The sequence below is a fragment of the Pangasianodon hypophthalmus genome, chromosome 3 (genome assembly GCF_027358585.1).
Source record: "Pangasianodon hypophthalmus isolate fPanHyp1 chromosome 3, fPanHyp1.pri, whole genome shotgun sequence".
Taxonomy (NCBI): domain Eukaryota; kingdom Metazoa; phylum Chordata; class Actinopteri; order Siluriformes; family Pangasiidae; genus Pangasianodon; species Pangasianodon hypophthalmus.
Window position 1 is genome coordinate 12,688,996 of NC_069712.1, and position 24,497 is coordinate 12,713,492.

The window sequence follows — 24,497 nt, forward strand, 5'->3', positions numbered from 1 at the left end:
AGCTATCCAGCACACATACACGTTCCCCTGATCACAGACCAAAGTCATTTGTTCTTCGACAGTTTAATTAACAAAACCAAAGACACTGTCATGTTAACAGTCTTTTTTTTATTACAAAAAAAGCATACATTAGAACTGAAGCCATGGAAATACTCCGCAATTCATAAAAACCTAGCATCTCCCATATTTTGTCACTCTTAAATACAAAAACATTAATGTACAAAAGTGCTTACATGGTGCAAATATAGAATAAAAGTTACAATAAAAAGGATACCATTTTACATCATAACTGTGTTCTAAAATGTAACCAGGCAGGAGAGATTTATTATTTTATTACAAAGCAGTAAAATAAAGATGCAGCTGTGCGGAGTCCTGCTCTGTTAAGGAAGTGAGCTTTTGCTGGTGCGCTCTCGGAAACGCTGCATTTAAACTACAACACATGACCACAGCTCAATAATTTACACTTTAAATAGCCAACAGCAATATGTCCTTAATTCCTTGTTCGCTTTTTGCTCACTCCATACCTGCTAAATACTCCCGAAAAGTGATCTAAAAATCTAAGTCTGGTGTGAAGATATGTTAGTCGCATACTGATTAGTCACACAGGACAGCCTGTTTCTCAAAGGATTTAATGAAGCACGCCTGACAGTCCCCTTAAAAAGGCACTTTATAGTACAATTTCTGCAGTCTTGCTGTTGGGTTAATATTATTTCAGGCATTTCAGATGTTAAATACTTTTGCTGGAATCATGCTGCTACTTTTGATCTGATTCTAAATTAGCCATTAGCCAGTGACAGAGGCAGAAAGATGCACAGCATTGACCAGCTTGAAGGTCCATTCAGGGAATTATTAAGGCACGATCTGAAGCCTCTGCTCACTTTGTCCTCAAACCTTTGCTTAAACAAGCAGCATACTGCGAGAGAAGAGAGTTCACTGCCAGACAGCTCTGAATCCACAATGCCAGAGCAGTGACTAGGTGAGGGAACAGTATCAGCAAGAATCAGCCTAGTAACTGTTCTCATGGCCTGCCAGGATGTAAAGGTTGCTGAGAGCCGTCGGGTTATCAGTGGGCCTGCTCTCCAAAACCACCACCCTAAAAACACAACACACATTACACCTCAGGGAGAAAAACAAAGAGAGGAGGATAGAGAAAGAGAAAGAGAGAAAAGGAGGACTAAAGTTGCAGATCACTGCATTTAATTAGGAAAAATACACGTGCAGAGAGACTAGCAGAGAGAAAAGACGCACAGTATGACACAAGACTGGTCGTGTCCTCAGTAGAAGGAGAGATGAGAGGGGGAGGCAGCGGGCACAGGGCATCAGATGAAATTACAGCACACAGACACACCAGCCTGGCACTGCCCGTGTCACAGTGAATAAAACATAGAGTATAGGCAGAGAGGTGTGCGTGCAAGTGCATATGTGTCTGAAGTATGTGAGGACCAGGGTTTGTGAGGAGAGCCAATCAAATCAGATTCAATAAGAAGTAGGAGAGCTAACAGAACGTTCTGTACGCTCATTTGACCCTGTTGTGTGTGACATATTTAGGAACTGTTAAGGTACAGGCTGTGACAGCAGAGCTCATCTCTTCCCCAAGACAGAAGCCAGAGCCTGGGGGCCCGAGGCCAATGCACCTGTTTCACAATGGATGAGAGCAACCTCTGAGTCATAGGGGAGAATGTGTGTGTGTAACAGACACCGTCTCCTCCCATACTGTACTCTTACAATGACGTTGTTCTTCCAGAAAGTGAGGCTGTTTGGGCTTGATAAAACTGACAACTCTGTATCTCCTCACTTTTCACACACCTCACGGATCAATTCTAATACACAAGACCTTGATCTTCTATACACTCACTGTCCACTTTTTTTTTTTTTTTTTTTTAGGAACACCTGCACACCTACACATTCATGCAACTCTCCAATCAGCCAAATGCATGGCAGCAGCACAGAACACAAAATCATGCAGATACAGGTCAAGAGCTTCAGATAACATTCAAATCAAACATCAGACTGGGGAAAAAAGGTCATCTCAGTGACTTTGACCGTGGCATGGTTGTTGGAGCCAGATTTGCTAGTTTGAGTATTTTCGGCTGATCCCTGGGATTTTTGTATAAAACAGTCTCTAGAGTTTACACAGAATGGTGTGAAAAACAAAAGTGAGTGGTGGTTCTGCAGGCACAAGTGCCATGTTGATGAGTGAGGTCAGGGGATAATGGCCAGACTGTTTTAAACTGATAAGAAGGCAGCTCAAACCAGTCTGGCCATTAACTTGCAAAACTAAAATAACCACTCTTTACAACTGTGGTGAGCAGAAAAGCATCTCAGAACACACAACCTGTCAAACCTTGATGCATATAGGCTACAACAGCAGAAGACCACATGGGGTTCCACTCAGGAATCAGAGACTAAATTGGGCACAGGCTCACTGAAACTGGACCGTTAAAGACTGGAAAACATCGCCTGGTCAGATGAAACTGGATTAGTGCTGCAACATGCAGATTGTAGGGTCATAATTTGGCCTCAACAGCATAATCGGCCTTGTGCCAATAGTTTAGGCTGCTGATGGGGGTGTAAAGGTGTGAGGAATGTTTTCTTGGCACACATAAAGCCCCTTAATACCAGTCAAGAAGCATTTGAATGCCATAGCCTATCTGAGTATTGCTGCTGACCATGTACATTCCCTTAATGGCCAAAATTTACCATCTTGTCATGGAAACTTCCAACATGATAATGTGCCAGGCAACAAAGTCATCTTAAACTGGTTCCAAGAGCATGACAATGATTTCAGTGTACTTTAATGACCTCCCTAGTCACCAGATCTGAATCCAATAGAGCAGCTTTGGGATTTGGTAGAATAGGAGATTCACAGCATGAATGTGCAGCTGACAGATCTGCAGCAATTATGTGATGCAATCATGTCAACACCGACCAGACCTCAAAGGAATTATTCCAACACCTTGTAGAAAAAAATGCCACAGATAACTCTGTTCTGAGAGCAAAGAGGGTCCTACCCAGCATTAGTATGGAGTTCCTAAAAAAAAGTCACTGATGAGTGTAAATATTACATATTAATACATTTTCTTATCAACTCGTTCCGAAAAATTCCATCTTGTTCATGAAACCCTTTTACGTCTGGGCCACAATGAAAACATTTTACTGATGTTTCCATTTACACTGCACATGCTCACGCCCACGTCCACACACACAGATCCCAGTGTGGCTCTCTCGTCATAGAAACTTAAGCAGTAAGGGAAATCACTGGCTCTCTGAGGATGGAAGGAGATGAGCTGGAAGGTGATAGTATGTTTCCAGGTAAAGAGGAAATAGAGAGAAATGCGAGACACACACCACTGGGAACACTGAATGAATGGATGGGTGAGTGAAAGAAATAAACAGAGAAAGAAAAACACATGAGAGGAGGAAACAGCGATAAAACCAGCACAAAGTCCCACCTGTCTGATCCGAGTAGTCGGAACACTCTGCTCGGGTCACAAATCTCCTGTGTTACCTGTAGACAAGTACAAGATGCATTAATGAAGACATGGAGAATTACACCAATATTGTGTAGCAGTCTGGGAAAACCCGACCAATGTCTCTGTGGCTGAGTTCTGGCAAAAATAAAGAAAAATATGGTTTTGGCCAAAACTAGGGGTTTTTGTCTATAATATATTGCATTTGACACCTCATCTTCATCAAAACAATGCAGAAATGCTTATATTTACTTTTTTTTTTTTTTTTTTTAGCTTGCCTAGGCTATCTCTCTACAGAGATCATGTTGGGTAAGAAGTCAGTTTACAAGTGCAGTGGTTACAAACAGTCAACCTGCCTAAAGATGTCTAAAACCTTGCTAGCTCAGCTGTGTGCTTTCCTCACACAATGGATGTCAGGTTCAGGCTGTTGGACAGTTATGGACCGTTATGGACATAAGCCTACTGAAATCAGTTTTTTAATCAGATACTGGCTGTCTAAATGTCGGTGATGCTTCTGTGCCGCAGTCAGTGCCGCAGCATCTTTGAAACGCAATTTTCTCCCTTTTACTTTTGGGGGTAACCAGACTATAAAATGCTAGAAACTTAATTGTAGTTGAGGTGCAAAAGAGAAACAAGCCTGTAGTTTTTAAGAACTATATACATTATATGGCCAAAATTATGTGGACCCCTGACCATCATTCCCATATGTGGTTCTTCCCCAACACTGTGGCAGCACAAAATTGTACACAATGTTTTTGTATGCTGTAGGATTACAATTTCCCTTCACCAGAACTAAGGTGTCACGCTATTGTGGATGCTGATTGTGCCCCAGGCCTCCACGCCCGACAGCAGTGCCTGACCTCACTAATGCTCTTGTGGCTGAATGAGCACAAATCCCCAAGGCCATGCTCCAAAATCTAGCGTAAAGCCTTCTCAGAAGAGTAGAGGTTAATATATCAGCAAAAGGAGGACTAAATCATATTTTGTACATATATACTGTTAGCTTACAAGACCAAAGTCTAACTACAAAGCAATCAAAGATTTAGTTAGAGAACAGCACAGACTTTGTTCAGACTGCTCTCTACCCTTGGGTGAGACTCTGCACAGCTCAGCTTCTTCAATAAATAAAGGTTTGGTATAGTTAACATCTTCAAAAAATATTCCACACTCAAACCCAGTAAGAAAGTCAGACATTCCAGAGACAAGTAAACTAAAGTAAATTCTTGTCACTCTCATACACGGGTAAACCTGTGAATAGAAGGTTGACTGAAATAAACATCTTTCAGTCAATTATGTATGTAGGTAATTCCCTCTATTATGCATTTTGTTTAACTTCATATTTATTTTAACAAACAGATTGTTCAGTGCAAGGAAAGCAGACACCACTCAAAGTCATATAGTGACAAAAGCCAAGTGTAGCACTCCATCATGACAAAGTAATTCCCCCACCCCCCTCCCCCACCCCCTTTTCGTGCAAGCACAGGCAATTACACCAGGTGACAGTGCCGGTGTAACACCTGTCAGGCTTATGCTATAGCCAGCTATTCTCTCTCGCTCTTACACATACACATGCAGTCAAGTGCACAGACTGGAACCCTGAGGGTGCTGATGGCCTTTCAGTAGGGTCATACAAGACAAAAACAGCTGAATAATTTAATCGCTCTCTTTCAGCAGCTGCTACTTTCTGATTGGACATCAATTTTACATTACCTTTCACAATGTCTTCTAGAAAACACAGACTTTCATATTCACTGACTCACTCACTGAATCACATACACACACAGGGTATTAGTTTTCATAAAGAGTGGTTCACCTTCTGGTGATCTCTGATCTTTTATTGTTTGAATGATGCTGATCAGGTGAACATGACAGCGAACAGGGTGGCATATTGAAACCGTTACCCAGCTAACCACAGCCACATACCCAAACACACTATCATAACAGACGCTACTGAGATGATTCAAGCCCCAAAAAATGTCAAACCTAGTTTATTTGCCAGTTTATTAGAAACAGCTCAAAAAGTTCATCAGGTGACAATTAGTGATTGTGCACAGAAACAGAGGTCCATACATCAACGGAAAGGGACCACCAAAGGACTGCTGCTGACCAAATTAATTAACCATTCCAAGAACTGCATTGATCTAGACATTGTAGTATGGGTTGAGCTGGTATCAGGAAGAACAGCATTCTGTACACTTTCTACCCACTTCATTAGAAATATCGACATGGTTGGTTCATCAACAGGTGTACAATTAGTAACTACAGCTTATCTTTTTGAAAATCTGTTCAGCAGTGGCTTCATTTCACGGATGCATTGGGAAGCAGATTGCTGACAAACTGCGCAAGGCAGCAGACAAGCTACAGGTAGATATACCTGATAAAATGCACAATGAGCACAGATATTTTTCTTCATAAACTGGCAACTCGGCTTATATTAAATATCAGCTGACAATAACCTCAATAACCTCATTGCAGAAATAACTGCCCTGGAGGACTAGTTTTTTATCTTGCTACTATAAACCAAAGAATGCAAGTTTTAAAGATTATTTTGGGAAAATCGAGAGGCCTAGCTTCACACACTACATATACCATAAATATTTACCCAAAGACAGCCACATCACTGTACAGCATAGTGCTCTTCCCTGCTCCAGCATGAGAGCTTAATTATAAGAATGGCTTAGTAGTTGGCAGACAGGTTGAATTAGATGATTTGCTTCTAGCAAGTACTCTCCTTGTATACAGTATTAGCAAGACGAATGATGAATGAATTAGCATGATAGTTTTTTGTTCAATTGTTTAAAAAATATCTTGTGTAAAAGTTTTTTTTTTTTTTTTAAGCAAAATCATACCTCATTAGATTTGAAGCTCTTCCCCTGCATGCCGTGTTTCCAGAAAGCCAAAACACTGTCCTGAAGACACACTACCACACACAACCAACCATTACAACCACATTTATGACCATAACAAAATAAACAATACAAATGCCCAGAGAACACACTTACCCACTGAACCGATACAGAAGTCAAAGCTGAGTTCAGAAGACAGTTTCTTATTAGATTTGAGCTTTCCTTGCAGGTTCACTATCTTCAGATTTTCTGTAGGTGGACACACAAACACAATGAAATATACTATATACCTACATATAAGCATTTTTTTTTTTAAGTTCTTATCTTTAAAGATGTCATACGTACGGTCGAGGCACACAAGCACTGTGTCTCTCTCCAACTGAGTAACGTGAATTGCATCAACCTGATTTCCTGCTAGAAAGTCAAAGAAAGAGGGATGCATTTTGTGAATGCATATGAATGTGTAATCAAACAACAAATTAGCACAAATGAACCAAATGTGTGTGCGATTTGGCTGTCACAATGCTTGTCACTGTTTGGATTTTCATTATATTTATGTATTCAAGTGTATGGTCTAACCACTTTCTATTAAAACATATTTCGTAAAAAAGTTTTTGGAGAAAAGGTCCTATGTTGATGTAGGAAAAAGGGTGTGAATAAATGCACATTATTTATTTTAAATTTTCTTTTTTGGTTGTTTTTTAAATGATGTATTTTCTATATAAAAATAATTACAGTATGTGTTCTAAACTGATATCATATTTAAGTAGTAATGTACTTGCAAATAAAAATTTCTACACATTAGAGACAATCAAATGGCCTTCTATGGCTTATACTGTCCACCATTTAGCTTCTACAGCACCACTGTTATTTTCCTTCACCAAGTGTTAAAAGCATTGTTGCCAGGTTTTGCTTTAAAGTTTATACTTTTGTTTTTTCTTCCGTTTCTTTTTTTCTCTGCTTAAGAAAGTAACAATATTCACATACAATGGGTTATGCATTACAAAGACAGTATAGCACTACTGTCTGCAGCAGTATAAATCATGGCCTTATTAATATTTGAATGCATATCAAACAATTTATTCATTTTAAATAAATGCAAAATTTTTAAAGAATTTGTGGGTTTGTACGGAAGTGAGTGGGTACCTGAGCCAATCTCAGTAAACCAGGACGAGCAGGAGTTGAGGTTGATGGTTTCAAAACGAACAACCTGGCTGGGCTCGGTGCCCTGACTGACAGCTACACACACAAGGGGGTACTCCTGCTCTGGCACCACCAACATCTCAAACACACGCAGAGGACACGGCAACGGGAAATCAAAGTGCTGCAGCAGGGAGGACAATAGAGACATGAGAGTTTAGTGAAACTACAGATATAGTCTCTTAGTGTGGCACCAAAAGCAATATTATCTGTTTGTTACTAACCTTTATAAGCATGAATCTCTGCATAGGTTCGTACCACTGTAAAAGAACGATGCCATACTGCAGTGCTCCACACAGGTACTTAAAACCAGTGTATGGATTACGCACTGAGAGAGAGAGAGAGAGAGAGACACACACAGAGAGACAGGAAGGTTGGTGCTGGGTGTAAACTATGTTGTATCTGCGTTACAGCTACAATAACCATGTACCTTTTGTGTAAGTCTTGTCAGCTTAGCACTGGTACAATTACTTATCTACTCCTACTAGTAGAAGTAACCACTAGAGGAAAATATAAATTTGTCCATGTTGCTCACCGATGCAGCACTTGTGACAGCCCTTTGTATCAGGGATTTTGGTGGTCAGGGCAAATCTCCTGTTAACAAACAAAACACAGTAACAAATAAGCATAATTAACTTATTTATTATGACAATCTACACTGCAATAATATGGACATCATTATAGATCTGTCATCAATTCCTTTAAAACATACACTGAAATTTTGATAATGTATTCGACTACTAACGAGCCTACAATTTTATATTGCAATCAAAGGAGCAAACATTAGTAGGCTAACTTTATCACAGAAACCTTAAAAAATAAAAACTGTAATTATATTAACCAAAGAAAGTCACATGGAAGCAATACTGTATGGTACACATTAATGGTCCAGCTTTTTTAGACCCACAGTCATGTTTTGTTGTTCTATAGTTAGATTTGACAGTTCTTATACTACTTAAGATCTGTGTAAGACCTGCCACCTTCATCCTGTCTTCTTCAAAATTCACCCTGTTAGGCTGTAATCCCAAGTGGCTTCTTATCCACTACATATGATTACAAAGTGTGTAACACAATGGCTGTCTAAAACCTGTGTACTGCACTATAGCCCGGACAAAGAAATGGCTTTTGATAATTAATTATTTACATGTAATATTTGTACTTTACTATAATTTTTTGTTAAATTATATAACAGGGGATTGTAACCATTCCACTTCTAGACCTAGACCAAAGACAGACACTTAAATGGCTCCACCACTACCAGCAACATAAGTATACAAGTTTCCAGTTATTTAGCTGTGGAAGAGTTCATATATTGAGCTATATCACATTAGGAGAACTTGGAGTGACATGTCAGGAAATAGGTAGGTGTTTGTGTGTGCTGTGTTTGTGCGACTAGGTGGTACTCTACAAAGCTGAAGTCATAGGTTAGGAAGGTAACATTGGGTTCAATTAAGGTAGTAGTAAGTTGAGCTTACAGTAGCTATGGGTTCAACCCAAGGCCATGTGAACACCTCTCCACCGAACAGTGCGGCTCGGCAACAAATGTGAACCCAGGTCTAACCGTATGCTGACTGAGTATGTGTGTGTTTCGCTTTCACATTTCATAACTCTAAACGTAAAAGTGGTACTAAATAAAAGTTAAATGATTTTGAAATAAAACCAGGTATATCTCATTTGATGTTAAAATGTGCATGGCTCTGTTACATTCTCCCTCATAGAGTGAACTACTGAACATGAGACCCATCAGGTTTTAATGGCAGCGTACACACACAAGCGTGACAATACTTCAATCTGAACATAGAGAAAGTTGCATGCAAACCTTACCAGATGACTTTAAACAAAAGCAGAAGGGTATTTCTCTCAAATGTTGTTCTACACAATGTATGAGGGCAACTAGGTAAAGTGATCTGTTCCACTCTGTCATACCAAACAATGTGAATAGAAAACCATTTGGGATGTGCACCCTAATATAGAATTATACACAGATCACAGGGAAGAAATGTAAATTAAGCAGTAATTAAAATAAATAAATAAATAAACAAAATAAATAAATAAAAAAACCTTTGCTGTGGGTAATTAAAATAAAAATGAATGAGACATTGTCTTTTTTTTTTCTTTTTTTTTTTTTAAATGGAGATGATGCTTATTACATCTGCTAGAAAATACCTTCTGATAAGAGTAAGAAACTACACTAGACAAGTAGTCTACTACTGAAGATTTTTGTGTTGGTAGAAAGCAACTGCAGCCAGAGATTTGCTTTTGTGTACCTGGGCAGTATCCTCTCAGGGAACCTGTGAGTTTGGAACTGTGCAGCAAGTCCAGGTTTTTTGAGCTGCTCAAACAGGCCAATCAGATTGTGAGAATACAGCTGGAAGGTTTTCCCTGAGACAGGACAGATATTGACACGTTAAACACAGATTATAACATGTTATACAACAAGGACATGTGGCAGAGAGACAACACAACCAAACAATTCAGCTGTGTCTCTGGACTTCTCTGGTGTCAGCAACAATGATAGCAAGCTAAGATAAGCACAGTGATGCACATCTACAACATGGCTTTAAAGGAAACAATTAAAAGACAGAAAAAAGTGACATCAGATAGGTATGAATATGTGCACAGTGAGGAAAATGATGGTATGTGCAAGTGTGTAAGAGTGCCTTTACCTTCTGATTATGGTGATTTAGACGTTAAAGCAGTCAGCAGGGAGTGAGATCAGCCATGATCAGAGAGGATAGAAGAGAGAGCGCAAAAGAGGAAAGAGAAAGAAAGTAATCATGTAGCTACTATACACTGACAACGAGTACGACAAAAGCAAAAAGCGTGTATATTACACAGTGACATGATCTGTAGAGGACAGATTGACAGTAAGAGTATGATGGGGCCTGTCCTGAGTTTAAATTCTAAATTAAAATAACCGGAGAAAAAAAACGTCTACGCCACCTTTTCCTCTGCCTGATTTTTGTCCTATAAAATATCTTGACCCATTATACACATATACTCTAATTTACTTTTAATTTAATACTGTAATTTTAGCATTTAGCTGTCTATAAATGTGAGTGTATAATATAAAGTTATAAATGTAACTAAGCATTCTGCCCTTACTGCAAATGTCATTCTTCAGCCAAGACTTTGTGTTTAAAATATGCTTTGTCAGAATTAACACTAAAGCTACAAGGCTAATATAATGCCTAGTGCACATCGCATGCCTATCCTACACTTGCTTTCGAACTGCATATCAAACAGATTTGCTTTGGTAGTTTTTGACACTGTATGAGCAGCATCTATAAAACTGGACAAAATTATGATGTATTGTTAAAAAAAAAAAAACTTAAGATTGGAATTGCTTTGCTTCATCATACAGCTTGGCATCACTTCCCACAACGATGGAACTTGAGTGCGGCTTTAGGATTTCCAAATAGTATAGAACTAATTAAAATGATAATATTGTATATGAATGAAGAATGAAGAAAATGTGTGATCTCTGTGACTTTAACCATGGCATGGTTGTTGGTACTAGATGGGCTGGTTTGAATACATCAGAAACTGTTTATCTTCTGGGAATTTCACACACAGTAGTCTCTAGAGTTTACAAAGCATAGTGTGAAAAACAAAAAACATCCAGATAGTGGAGGGTCTATATCAGTACCCCGCGGAACAGGCGGAAACACCTTGCTGATGAGAGATCAGAGGAGAACGACCAGACTGGTTTGAGCTGATAGGAAGTCTATGGTAACGCATAAGCACTCTTTACAACCGTGGTGAGCAGAAAGGCATCTCAGAACACACAACACATCAAACCTTGAGGTGGATGGGCTACAACAGCAGAACACCACATCAGGTTCCACTCCTGTCAGCTGAGGCTATCATGGGCAAAGACTCACCCAAACTGAACAGCTAATGACTGGAAACGAGACCAGGAGATTTTTTTCCTAATCTTCAACTGTCCAGGTTGGATGAGTTTGTGTCCATGTTAGCCTCATATTCCTGTTCTTGGCTGATAGGAGAGGAACCTGATGCAGCCTGCTGTTGTAGGCCATCCACCCCTAGGTTTGATGTTTTGTGCATTCTGAGATGCTTTTCTGCTCACCACGGTTGCAAAGAGTGATTATATGAGTCACAATAGCCTTCCTGGCAGCTCGAACGAATCTGGCCATTTTTCCTCTGACTTCTCTTATCACCAAGGTGTTTCCACCCACAGAACTGTCACTCACTCAATGTTTTTTTTTGGTTTGTTTTTCGCACCATTCTGTGTAAACTCTAGAGACTGTCGTGTGTGAAAATCCCATTTTGATGTTTGATGTGAACATTAACAGAAGCTCTTGACCTGTATCTGCATGGTTTTATGCATCATGCTTGGCTGATTGAATTACTGCATAAATGAGCAGGTGTACAGGTGTTCCTATTAAAGTGGACAGTGTGTGTGTGTGTGTTTGTACAGACTTATTTCTGCTATTTTATGAAACTGTTTTTGTACACATTGTGTTACAGAGCCAAGCTGACTTATTCAAACATCCATAGTACTAAAGCGGCAGCTAGACATGTTACAGTGTCACATCATGATCACATAAATAAGCCATGATTAAAATGCATTTCCGTCTAAGCTAGAATTAGCAGCCGTTTCCTCATTAATGATTATGAATAAAATAAGAGCTCAGGCTTTGACACTAGAACAAGGGTTAAGGATCTGCTGTCTTAATGGCAACTTTAGCACCCTGAATTGTTTTCATCCTGCATGGCTTATCTAATATATTTGTAACAAAGTGGCAGAGACTCGCTACCGTGATAGAACCTTATATCCTCCCTGAATCAGATCCAATCAGATTTAATCAGCTGTGCTGGAGTATTTTATGACCTTATAACGTTTGAGTTAGTGCTAAAACTCACATTAATGGTACCAAACATGTCTTGGCTCATTGATTACATCTGACGTTAGGGAAAAATCATGCAAACCTAATTTTGACTAAACTGTAGTTTTGCCACATTTGTAATAATTATTTATTTATTTATTTAACTTAAATGGTTTGAAATAATTGACTCTTTTCCACCAAGTCAAAATACCAACGATCATAAACACTGAATGAAAGACAGACATAGCTGGCAGGTTAGTATCCAAATGTTTATTTCCAGTGTATTTGAGACACTTACCTGATAATGACATGAGGTTATTATTTATGACGTAGAGCCAGGTACATCTCCGTGGAAACAACTGAAACACAGTCAGCATGCATACACTGAATGCTGAAATAGTGTTTTATACTCTGTTACACTGAGTAATCCCTCACACACAAAACAGGGATCAGGCTACAGACACATTGAAACACACCATGTCTATAGTGTAAGATGCTAGAGGGAAAAGATCAGAGGTCAGCAAGTACCTGCTCCATGGTGGCCTCATGTAGCTCATTCAGGTTCAATGTGTAGATGCCGTCCTCTGTCCCAAAGATCAAGTATTGATCTATAACACAGGTAGATATTACAGGTGTAAGAAGCCAGTGTTGTGCAGACACACATACACGCACACACACAGGATAATTCTCTGAGGCAACTACCTTTGGTATCTGGATGAATCCATGAAGTGGCACAGTTGATTTTGAGAGGACAGCCATCAAACACTTTAGAAAAACATGCTCCCATCTAAATGCAGACACAGAGACAGAAAAAAAAAAAAAAAAAAGCATTAAGTAAAATGCTGGTTTCAAAAGAACATTGTTGTATCCAATACAGAACGCCCCTCTGACCTTTAATTTCAGTGAGAGCAAGGCATTTGATGTATATCAAGCTCTGTGGGACAACTACTGTGCTCACACATGTATAAAAAAAAATTAATCAACAATCCAACTAAAAATTTATAATCATGGTTCATGGAGAGCATTGGCTTGCCACAGTCAGTTTGCACAGGAATTTTACCTTAAAGGGCATAGTAGAAATACAACATTAATGGCAGCTGGATACTAAAATGAAGCCCTCTATAATACATTAAAACAACTGACATCAATATTGATTTAGACTCTGACTTGTTTGCTGCAATTTTGTGTTTGCTTGAAAATAAATATTAATTTCCATTTCAGAATGGATCTTAGGTTATCCAAGATGGCACCGCAGTAGCAATACAGTGCTCTCCAGTTTCCCACGCACTCCTTTTCTGAAGTACACCAAAATATTCTTGTAAAAGCAGCTTTATATATGTTCTGCAAGAAGACTTCCCTCACCTGACCATGAGGAAGGCTTATTAAAAAAAAAAAAAAAAAAAAGAAAAAAAAAAAAAAGGAAGTGTGCACTCACCAGCACTTTAGGGGTAGGTGGAAGGCCATTAATCGCTGGCTTCTGTAAGCAGACAATAAAATAAACTTCAGTAAAGGGTCCTTCAACTAGGGTCAAACATTTTCTATTTAAACTACTAAATCAATACAGATATACAAATGCAGTTACTATTAAAATTTAGTATTGATTTCTCTACACTATTCACTTTTCATTAATAGCAACTTTTATCTATTTTACTATTTGGTAATAGCACATCTGCTAATACTGCTTACTCACATCCCTCTCTCCCCTTTTACAATTCATAAACATTTGGAATGATTTTCTGACATCTTCCTGGATGAAGACTCATTATCTGAATCTCAGCCTCGACACATCTAACAGCAAAGAACTCGGCTGGACCTGATAATTACCATCAACACCCTCACAGTCCATTCGACACACACAGCTAATAATATTGGTGTGATTTTAGATGACCGACTTAACTTTGCCAACACCAGATCCTGCAGATTTCTTCTTCATAACATCAAATCCTAGCCATTGCTATACTTGACTCCTCTCTTCTTGCTGGTCTGTCTTCACATTTTCCTCTACAGTGCATTCAGAATGCTGCTTCCCACCTGGTTTATACGTTCCCAAAGCACTCTCACGTGACATCCCTACTGAGGTCACTCCAATGGCGTGCAATGCAGAGTCCAGCTGGCTCTGCAATGCACACACTAGTTCACAACTACACAGGTGCATGTCAGCTAGGGTCTTCCACTTCAGGGAGCCTGGCATGTCTCTCCCTCTCGCTCTGAAGTATTAACAAGCTCACAGAGCAAGATCTTACTATATCAGTACCCCGGTTGGTCAGTGGTGGAATAAGCCATTTGCCTATATTGTAAAGACCTTCAACTTCAGACAGTATCTAGGACAACACCTCACTTTCACAGCATTTACCTTGCAGCAATTACCTTTTGTATTACCTTTTTTTTTTTTTTTTTTTTTAATTATTTATGCACCAAGTTTTGAAAATTGTCATCTTGTTACCTTTTCTATTGTGTATGCACTTAGATTGTCTGCAACGGTCTTTTCTTACCATGTAGACTTCTCTAACACTTGGACAAACTAGCACTTGTCTGTTGTCGTTCTGGTTATGAATCCCTGCATACTGACTTGATGCTTTCGTTTGCTCTGGATAAGAACCTTTGCTTAATGAATAAATGTGAATGTAAATTGGTGTACTGAGCAACAATTTCACTCCCACTATATGCCCTAGATATACACACTCACAGGGAATTCTTTCTTCTCCTTCCTTTGTGGCCGACCAGGTGGTGATTTAGGAGCGTCTCCATTTAGGGTTCCTTCAGAGTCCTCATCTATTGAGATAAAAGAAGGGAGAGAAAGAATATGAAGGTGCATTAAAAAAAAAAAAAAAGGAAAGGGGGGGGGCTCAGTTGAGTAAGGAATGGAGGAATGGAAATGCAACAGATAAAGTAAAGCAAACGGAGACAGTACTGGTGCTGCAGTGGTCTTACCTCCTGGTTTGGAATGAAGAGAAGCTTGGAAAAGACAAGAAAACAAAAGAGAGGATGTTTAGAAAAAAAGAGAGACAGATTGAGGCCTAGGGTCCAAAAAACAGGAGTTAAAATGAGTGTCTCGCTAGGAGCAATAGCAAAAGCAGTGCAGACGGAATGCTGGCAAAAAGGTCCACTAATTTAGGTGTTAGCAGGAGAAAAAAAAAAGTTGCTCTCCTCCTGGAAGGCCACAGCTCTATGCCTTTTGAATAATGCCTTGTAGATGGTCAGCTGCTGGGCAGGGCTCTCTACTTGGTAATACACATTTAAAGTCAGAGATCATGCGTATGTATACAAGTACCATGTTCTGTGGAGCGTGATAGCAGTCCAGGGCTGCTCACACTAGCGGAGAGGTCATGCTGCATCTGTTCGATCCTGTTGCCTCTCTCTGGTGTGCTCTGCCTGCGTGGCCCTGGGACCAGGCCATTATCTGAGCCTGGGAACCGCTTAATCGTTGAAGAGCCTTCACTTAAACCCACTTCATCAGATGAGATGAAAGGATGTGGCTAGCAGTGGAAAGGATGGTGAACAGTTAATACTAAACACATGCAGACTTGTGAACAGAAAGAACACACATACTTTCCCTACTATTTTAGATACACACGCAAACATACATACACACACACACACACACACGTACCTTAGGGGGAAGAGGTGGAGGCACACCATGTTTTAGAGTGGATCTGGAGAAGAAAAGTGCATGTGAAAGAGAAAGTATTGATGTGGGTGTTTAGGGTTAGCAGCTGTTTCGACTTGTGAGGTATGTGTATGCTGTACATGGGCCAAATTTTTCCAAAAGCTCTATATAACCACACATAAAATTTAAAATAATTGCATTTGAGAAAGAATTTATATGCATTCATTTTCAAATGTGTGTTACAGTCCATCTAAAATTGCATTACATCCATAAGTATTGTATAAAGTGAGCCTATAGGAAACTTACATCTCTACATCCTCAAAGGCGTCCTCTAGTGGAGTCATATGTCCGCTAGAGTAAAGTTAGGACAGAGGGACAAAGGGAGCAGAAAGACAAAGGAAAACTGTTTGTTAATAACGGCGCGTATTGTATTTACCAGACAGTAACTCATCTGCAGTACAAAATGCAACCCTTAAGTTCAGCTCTGTCTGAACTTAAAAATCAAAGGTGCATTAAATGTGCCAGATATTTTATTTCCCGAGGTGGTCCTAAAGCTGCATTTTAGAGACTCATTTGTATGATCTATGTACTTCTTTTATGAACATAATCCAGTAATACAAATATTAGGCTCATTATTTAAATGTGCACAATAATATATTAGTTACGCTTTACGCTAAAGGACCATAGTACTTTTTATATCTAAACTTTCCACTCACGAAACACATTTCTATTGAAACTATTAGATTCAATAGATCCTGACAATTACAGGCTGACTTGACTTTGAATTAGTGCAGTCTAGACTAAACCCATTCAAATGACCCATCATTCAAATGGGCTAATATATGAGTTGTAAATTTTCCACAACTGAAATAAAAGAAAAAAAAAATAAAATAAATAAATCTCTACTAGGAAACGAATGTTTAAAAAAAATCATCTTGTACTAATTTTTTGTTCTCAAACCATAATGTCTTCAGTGTATAGCAAAAACACACACACAATATATATATATATATATATATATATATATATATATATATAAAGAGCTGACAAAATAAATCTACTGAGTGCCACAAAAAAACCACATGCAGAAGAGCACTATGGCCAGTCAGAGATGAAACAACAGTTACAGGATGCACACACAGACAAAGCAAACACTCTTTAAGACTCAGCATTCCTTCGCAGTGGAATGGGCATCAGTACATATGGAAAAAACAGCATGGCAAACTCACAAGTATGGGTACAAATACACACACTTCTTGCTTTACCGTATGAACAACTCGTCCTCCACACTTTTCAGGAGGCTCCTTGAGTGGAAAGATGAACGAGAGCAAGAAAAACAAAGGAACAGAAAAAAAAGAACAGACAGTCAAAGCAAAGGGAGTAAGAACAAGCAGGCAGACACTCTGGAGAAAGTGAGCTCAGACACACTAATTGGGCAGGTTAGCGAGTGCAGACATACACACATAGCTTTGTGATTTACCAGAGATAGGTTTCAGACAGGGGTTACGTTATTAAAGTAGTGATAGGAGGCCACCTGCCGGGAGGCTGGTTTGTTTATGGTCTTCATTCCCACTGTTTCTATAGTTACCTGGAGGAGATGCCTCCCTCAGCAAATGGGCTCCACTGAGAGGAGAAATCATTCTCTCTGGTCACATCCTGTGGAGAGTGACATCATATTATTGCATCATTAATCCTCTCAGATCATACAGCAGGGTGGGTTATGTTTAGGCTGGCATTTTAGTCAAAACTGTGTACAGCTGCTGTACTAGTAATCAGTCTGGTTGCACTGAAGTTCTAGTTGGACATTCTAGCATACCAGCTCTAGCACAGACACTGGTATGCTGGGAGCAGAGACTGATTGTGTTTGTGTGCTCACCATTTCAGAGCTTGCTTCTGTTTCCTTCTTGAGTGGAGGCTCAAATCGCAGCTTATTAACTACAAAACAGCAGAAACACATATTGGATAAAGCAACATTCCCAATGCCATGACTCATCACAAATATCATAACACCTTTTCTGCTTGATCTGCATCATGTGGGTGTGCCAGACTGCATACTGATCGACAGTGGCATCTCCCTGGCAACTTAAATAACTCATGAACTGTGCTAGTGTTAAAAGGCACATAGGAATGACAAAGTGGAACTTCTGCTGCACTTTTTGTTTTCAAAAAGTCATTACATGGTGCGTTGCTGTATTTTGTCCATTATTCTATTAGCACTGTGCTTAAGTAACAAGGTAGAATAATGTAATAAACACTGCACTTTGTATGCATGCCACTGCTACTTTTGTACTTTTTGTAGTTTAAAAAGCTATACAATGCATGGCATATGTCTGATTTAATAAAATGGATGATAGTTGTAAATGAGAGGATAATAAAGCTAATCAAACAGCAGCAATACAGAAAGTATCTTTAGTTCCTGGGATTGGGGTAAAAAGGGAGCTGATGTAAGATAGCTAAATCTAATTGTCGATTTGTTAGCATTGACATCACTTCTACCAAATATAGTTCAGCCCAAGACAAATTAGCAAAAAACAAAATGGCAGAGTGTTTATATTCCATAAAGTTTCTGCAGTTGGAACTGTTAAGAGCTGATGGCTGGCCAGGTTGACATCTGGTCTTCCTTCCTTCTGCACAGAGGCAGACATTGCACTCACTCCCCACCAGGGGGGGGAAAGAAGTTCAAATGAACTTCCCTTGGTAGCCATGATAGACAGCCAGCACACTGCTCTACCGTGACAGAACACAAGTCAAGTGCGTCAGAAACACTTTCTACATAACCATCTAGGGCTGAAGACTGGCTGTACTCTGAGCACACTCACAGACACCCACACATTCACAGCGATGGATAAAACACAGAAAAAAGATATCAGAACTTGAGAAAATCCAAATATTACAACTATCAATTTAGATATTCAAAGCAGTATGTCTGTTTGCATTTAAGTTTGGGCTAGACAGCTGTGTTGGCAGCATACAGATGCATGGAGAATAAACTACATTTTAAAAGAAAACACTTAACAGGGGCTCCTTTTTAAGAATACTTGGTAAAAAACTTTATTAGAAAACAAAGTGATGGCAATGGCATACCTGAATGACTGCATGGACACATGTGTGAGTATTTGCAATGACATCTGGACTGTAAGCTTGTGTCTGAGAGGATGTGAGACAGAAACTTTGTGGCAATAAAGCAGAAGAGGTTTTACAGCAGAAGTTCCAGAGATCTGGCCAAGAGTTTTCAACTATTACACTCTGTAAGCACAGCCTCTTTATAATAATAATTGTTTCTGCCTTCAAAACAGTTACTTTCGAATGTCAGTGTCTACATCACTTGGCCTGATGCACATGCATATTTAAAAAAGCACTAATATTGTGTATACAACAGATCAACAAAACCACAACTTGCTAAATACACATCAGCCGTTATCACACTCTTTTTAGATTGCAGATTATACACACACATTAAAACCAACACACACAAACACCATGTACAGTACGTAGGAAAATATTTACTCTCACCCTCCTACATATTACCTGGGCCACAGTCGTTCATTCTCACACACACACACACACACACTTGCCCTCTGCGCAGCAGCAGCTGTTGAGAGTGTGGTCAAACCCACACCATTTTGAGCCACATGAGAAAATCATACACACTCTTTAAGAACACGCAAACGTTACCAGGAATAAAGTGAAAAGAAAACTGGCAAAACTGCATTTAGTGCACTCACACAAAGATGAAATGAAACTCAGGGTGCAGTACTGCTTTATTCATTATCCAAATCACTCTAGTCCCTTCACACTGCCTTGAACATCCTACATCACAGTCAACAATTTCACCCCTCAGAGAGTGTGCGCTATTTTCAGTTGGGGTGTTCATACTTGCCTACTTCACCCAGATAATCATCTCAGGGCCAAGCAAAAACAACCAAGATAAAGTGTAGCACGCCAGCGTATAAATTACTACAATGATATCTTCAATATGCAATCAAAATTATTTCAATGCCAATATTTCGTTGCCTCCAAAGACAAATCTATCCCAAGCAGCCAGGTGAGACTCGCAATTTTTCTGTATCCTGGTCAGAGTTGCGGCAGATCCGGGGTCTATCCCGGGAACACTGGGTGTGTCCCTATGTTCTTTATTTGTGAAATATGATCACTTCACTCTTTGTTAGTCCTCTGCCTCTGATTTATGTGCATTTCAACAGTGGAGAGGCAGTAAGTCATGTATTTTCCAGAAGACACATTTTGGCTAAATTGTGTCACTTGATATAAGAAAAGGGCTCTCAATAAATACATGTAAATTATAGCATACTTAATTTTTTGCATTTTTAAAATTAGTTTTCATTTTCACAGGTAAATTAAAAAACAAACAAACAAACCACTATGTATTCTAACACTGATATAAGGATAGTTAAATAAGTCTTGGTAAATTTCAAAAGCCAAGTCACACTCTTCTGTAGCCAAATCAGAAATGCTGTTTTATTGAGACTATGTAGGCTCTTAAGTCCATTAAAAGTCTTAATCTGCAATCGATACGAATCAAGTACCTCAGATTTGCAGATTAAGCCCAATTTACCCCAAACGTGACTCCTTTTTTTCATATGTTGATCGTTTCGGCCACAGTATTTTTCAAGTGTTTGTCTGACCCACTAGGACCATTGGTATAAGGTATTTTTAACTCACATGACTCAAAGAAATTTCTTTACTATTAAGCAAATTAATAAAGTTTGTAATTTTCTATAAATTATCACACTGCTAAAAGCTTGCTAGTTCATTTTAGCCAGATGGACTGAACTAATACTAGCTAGCCGTACTCATGCTAGAATCTGACAAATCATTGGTCCAAGTTTTAGAAAGACATGTGCCTTTACAAATGTTCCGCATGACTTCCACACAAATTAACTATAGGATGAGGGTGTACTGCACAAAATGGTGATTGCCATTGCTGAATGTTGTAGAATTCTTCTCCATTAAAAATAATTTCTCTTATTTGTGAGTGCTTATATATCCCCTGTGAAAGCAGCAGGCATGTCTGATTTTTTGTTTCTTTGTAATGCTGTGTAATGCTGTGTAATGCTGTGTAAGCCCAACTGTGTTGTGACTCTGGTGGAATGTGATTCCACAGGTGCTCACTTACAGTCAATCTCAGAGCGAGTTTTTCCAGCTCGAGCATCCTTGTTCGGGGCTGAACGGATGGTGTGTGGAGGATGCGGTGGCTAGAGAGTGAGAGAGAGGATGCAGTTAGACGAGTTATTACCACAGTACTGGACTACTGATTATAGGAACAGTGTTCCACTGTGTGAGAAACGCGGAGTAAATGTGTGTGACAGTGTAACACATCCGTTAAAGCACTGCTCATGCAGGCTGAATGAATGGACTTGACACATAGAGACGTCACTGACTGTAACCAGCTACTGAACAAAGAAACGTGCAGTTTCAGTATGTACACATATCACACTGTAAATCTCGATTTTTTTCAAATTTATGGACAATTCTCAATTATGATTTCAGTTTCTTTTTTTCCTTTTTTTACATAATGCAATTATTTAAAAAAAAAAAGTCTGACTTGTGGTATTCTTCTCAAATCCAAGTTCCTTCCCTTCTTACCTTTAAATGAGTTATACTGTATATACAAGTAACAGTTTTATATTAATCAACATACAGACACATTCATTTGTTAAATCTAAAACACTGACTATACAGTGCACTGTTTGAGAAAGAAAATATATATCGCTCATGCGAGTTAGCTGCCTAGCTTGTTGCCAACAAAATACAAACATGGAGTGTCAATTTTCTCCACTTCGTCTTTCGACGTGCTGAGGTCAAATATGACATAATTCTGACCCGCAAATTACAGCTTAGGGTGTAATGAAGTGATATTTGAATGCTTCTTTGCTACGAGCTCAGTCCTCAGTCAAGTGCTGCCTGTATATCTTGGCTTAAATCTAAGCGTGCAGTGTTTAGGAGTAGCACAGGCTGCAGGATTTTATCAGGTTAAGAAGGCTATGTTTTTCCTTTGTATTGGTTTAAATAGCATTTATGGATTTTTTTTTATTTATTTTATATATACATATATATATATATATATATATATATATATATACATATATATATATATATATATATATATATATACACACACATACATACATACATACATACATACACACACATACATACACACACACACACACACACACACACACACACACTATATATATATATATATATATATATATATATATATATATATATATATATATATATATATATATATATATATATATATATTCACACACATACACACACACACATACAAACCATGTATAATCTCGATTAGAACATTTTAAAAAAATCACATTAAAACATGAATTCGAATTAATTGTGGAAAAAAAAAAAAAAAATCACCCAGCACTAACCTCCAGGTCATCCTCGTCTTTCTCGATATAGAGAGGTGGGTTGTCTGGGTTATTCATCTTATCCAGCAGCTCAACTGCAAGTCTGCGACTCAAACCTGACTGAGCCACAAACATATGCTACACACAAACAAGTGCAAAATAAACATTAGTAACTGATGCAAAATACAAAAATCTCAGTACAAAACTGTGACTACTGCAGAGAGTATAAACACCAGGGTGTTTTAAACTTCATTTCAGCTACATCCGAAACACAGAAGTGTCATGACACATGATAATGTCAACCCAAATTATTCACTATAGTGGTTTTAGGTTTCCTCAGTCAGTATCTGTACAATAGGGCAGTGCACAGTACAATAACAAATTCAGTGGCAGTAGAGGGGCAGCTGGGTAAAAGTACAGACTCATACCGTGAGCAGTTTTTCAGCTGTAGGCCTCTTCTTTGGGTTCTTGGTCAGAGACACTTTCACAAAATTGTGAAAGGATGTAGACCTAAACATAAGGGAGTGGTGAAGGCAAGAGAAATTTCACGCAGGCTTGAGAGAAGCTAGAATGCGACACAGGACTGTAAAATGAACACTGATCTGTATTAGGAATTTATCCTAAACACACACACACACCCCTCAAATTAAAGACTTGCACTCACCATTTAATCTTGTCCTTTAACTTGGGAGGCTGGAAGCTGCTTTTGGACATTAAGAATAAAGCCCTGTACACACAAACATGACAAACACACATTAGTGCAAAAACAAATGCATATAACTACAAGGCAAATGTGGTCCATTGACTTTAGAGTTTAAGTTTTTATATTGTCAGTTTTTCAATTATCAAAATATCAATTATTTTTATAATTTTTATATTTCCGCTAATTATTAGAGTAAGAAATGCATCAAGAAATAGGCGCTGTGATAATTTGTGGTATCCACTGTACATTTCATGCATCATTTCACTTTTAACACACACAAGGAAATGCTGTCTCCAGTTAAACTAGTCATACCAGGCAAACATACTCCAATTCAAATTATGAAGTCAAGCATATTAATATGTCATTACCTATAGCCTATACCTGCCATGTATTATATTGTGTTTAATCATTCACTACAAGTAGAGGGTGAACGATGCCCAATAGATCCATGCGATGGACCTGTCCGAGGACATGAATTTCTAAGAATTTGTAAGAAAATGTAATCAGACATTGTGTAGTGTACAGTCCTCATCTGCTGTCCATCATAGCAGACTGCTACCCGCCACAGACTGCACCAGGACTGACCAGCTTTTTACAAGTGTGAATGTTACTGACCGGGGGGGGGACAGAAAACAAACAAACAAACAAACCAGACGTAACTCATGGTATCACTGGCATTTTAACTTTGCACAGTCACAGCGTGAGCTTCTGCATCATGAGCTGTCATGCAGTGCAAGGAAGTTGGGAAATTGATTCATCTGCTTCTTTCCTCATTTCATTTCAGCAAAATTTGTAGCAATATTTCTAGCTTTAGTTTAACTGTAAAGTATATCTATTTTTATTTCAGTTTTAAAACAATTGTTTTTAGTTTTTGTTTAACACATTTCCAGACCAGCAATACAAGTGTCATGAAAAGGAGCGTGAACATGATGTGTACCTCATCGGGTGCAGGTCAAACATGGGTGGCTGCAATTCAGCGAGTTCAATGGAAGTAATTCCCACAGCCCAAATATCACACAGCTGATTATAACCTCCATTCTTTTCTACAGCAGCCACTTCTGGGGCCATCCTGCGCACGGACACACACAGACACACAAATTTACTCAGTCTCACATCACTCTCTCATTCCACATTTTCACATTGCGCTCTCTCTCTCTTCTCTTCCCCCCAACACATTCCACTCAGAAAGCCACAACCCTCTCATTTATGATTGTCTCTAAGCATCATGTAAAAACGGAGATTATTTACACTGTGCAGATAAAATCTTGAATTCACATATCTCACCAGTAGGGGGTGCCAATAAAGGATTTCCTCTTGGCAATGGTGGCTGTTATTTTGGCTGCAACGCCAAAGTCCGCTGAAAAAAATTCAGGATAAATTTAGAACAAACAGTTACAATTAATTCGCAAATATACTGAAGCTAAAT

At 38.8% G+C, this 24,497-nt stretch overlaps 1 protein-coding gene across 7 annotated transcripts in view; it reads right to left on the minus strand.

Moving 5' to 3' along the window:
• Positions 1–88: 88 nt before the first annotated feature.
• Positions 89–24,497, minus strand: part of map4k5 (mitogen-activated protein kinase kinase kinase kinase 5) — a 43,614-nt gene continuing 19,205 nt past the window's right edge. Inside the window, exons 9-35 of one of the 7 annotated variants that reach the window (XM_053232342.1) lie at positions 24,356–24,428; positions 24,009–24,140; positions 23,033–23,095; positions 22,797–22,878; positions 22,390–22,506; positions 21,108–21,186; positions 17,850–17,908; positions 17,562–17,629; positions 17,239–17,277; positions 16,280–16,324; positions 15,977–16,019; positions 15,638–15,842; positions 15,298–15,321; positions 15,053–15,138; positions 13,802–13,843; positions 13,069–13,153; positions 12,895–12,974; positions 12,665–12,725; positions 9,784–9,898; positions 8,052–8,110; positions 7,741–7,844; positions 7,463–7,640; positions 6,662–6,730; positions 6,473–6,565; positions 6,320–6,390; positions 3,453–3,508; positions 89–1,093 (exon numbers count right to left, since the gene is read on the minus strand). In XM_053232342.1, the coding sequence (XP_053088317.1) occupies positions 1,006–1,093; positions 3,453–3,508; positions 6,320–6,390; positions 6,473–6,565; positions 6,662–6,730; positions 7,463–7,640; positions 7,741–7,844; positions 8,052–8,110; positions 9,784–9,898; positions 12,665–12,725; positions 12,895–12,974; positions 13,069–13,153; positions 13,802–13,843; positions 15,053–15,138; positions 15,298–15,321; positions 15,638–15,842; positions 15,977–16,019; positions 16,280–16,324; positions 17,239–17,277; positions 17,562–17,629; positions 17,850–17,908; positions 21,108–21,186; positions 22,390–22,506; positions 22,797–22,878; positions 23,033–23,095; positions 24,009–24,140; positions 24,356–24,428 (2,216 nt within the window). In that variant the 3' untranslated portion in view covers positions 89–1,005. Of the gene's footprint in view, positions 1,094–3,452; positions 3,509–6,319; positions 6,391–6,472; positions 6,566–6,661; positions 6,731–7,462; positions 7,641–7,740; positions 7,845–8,051; positions 8,111–9,783; positions 9,899–12,664; positions 12,726–12,894; positions 12,975–13,068; positions 13,154–13,801; positions 13,844–15,052; positions 15,142–15,297; positions 15,322–15,637; positions 15,843–15,976; positions 16,020–16,279; positions 16,325–17,238; positions 17,278–17,561; positions 17,630–17,849; positions 17,909–21,107; positions 21,187–22,389; positions 22,507–22,796; positions 22,879–23,032; positions 23,096–24,008; positions 24,141–24,355; positions 24,429–24,497 lie in introns of all 7 variants that reach the window. The other 6 variants (XM_053232343.1, XM_053232341.1, XM_053232344.1 and 3 more) reach the window with 6 other exon arrangements.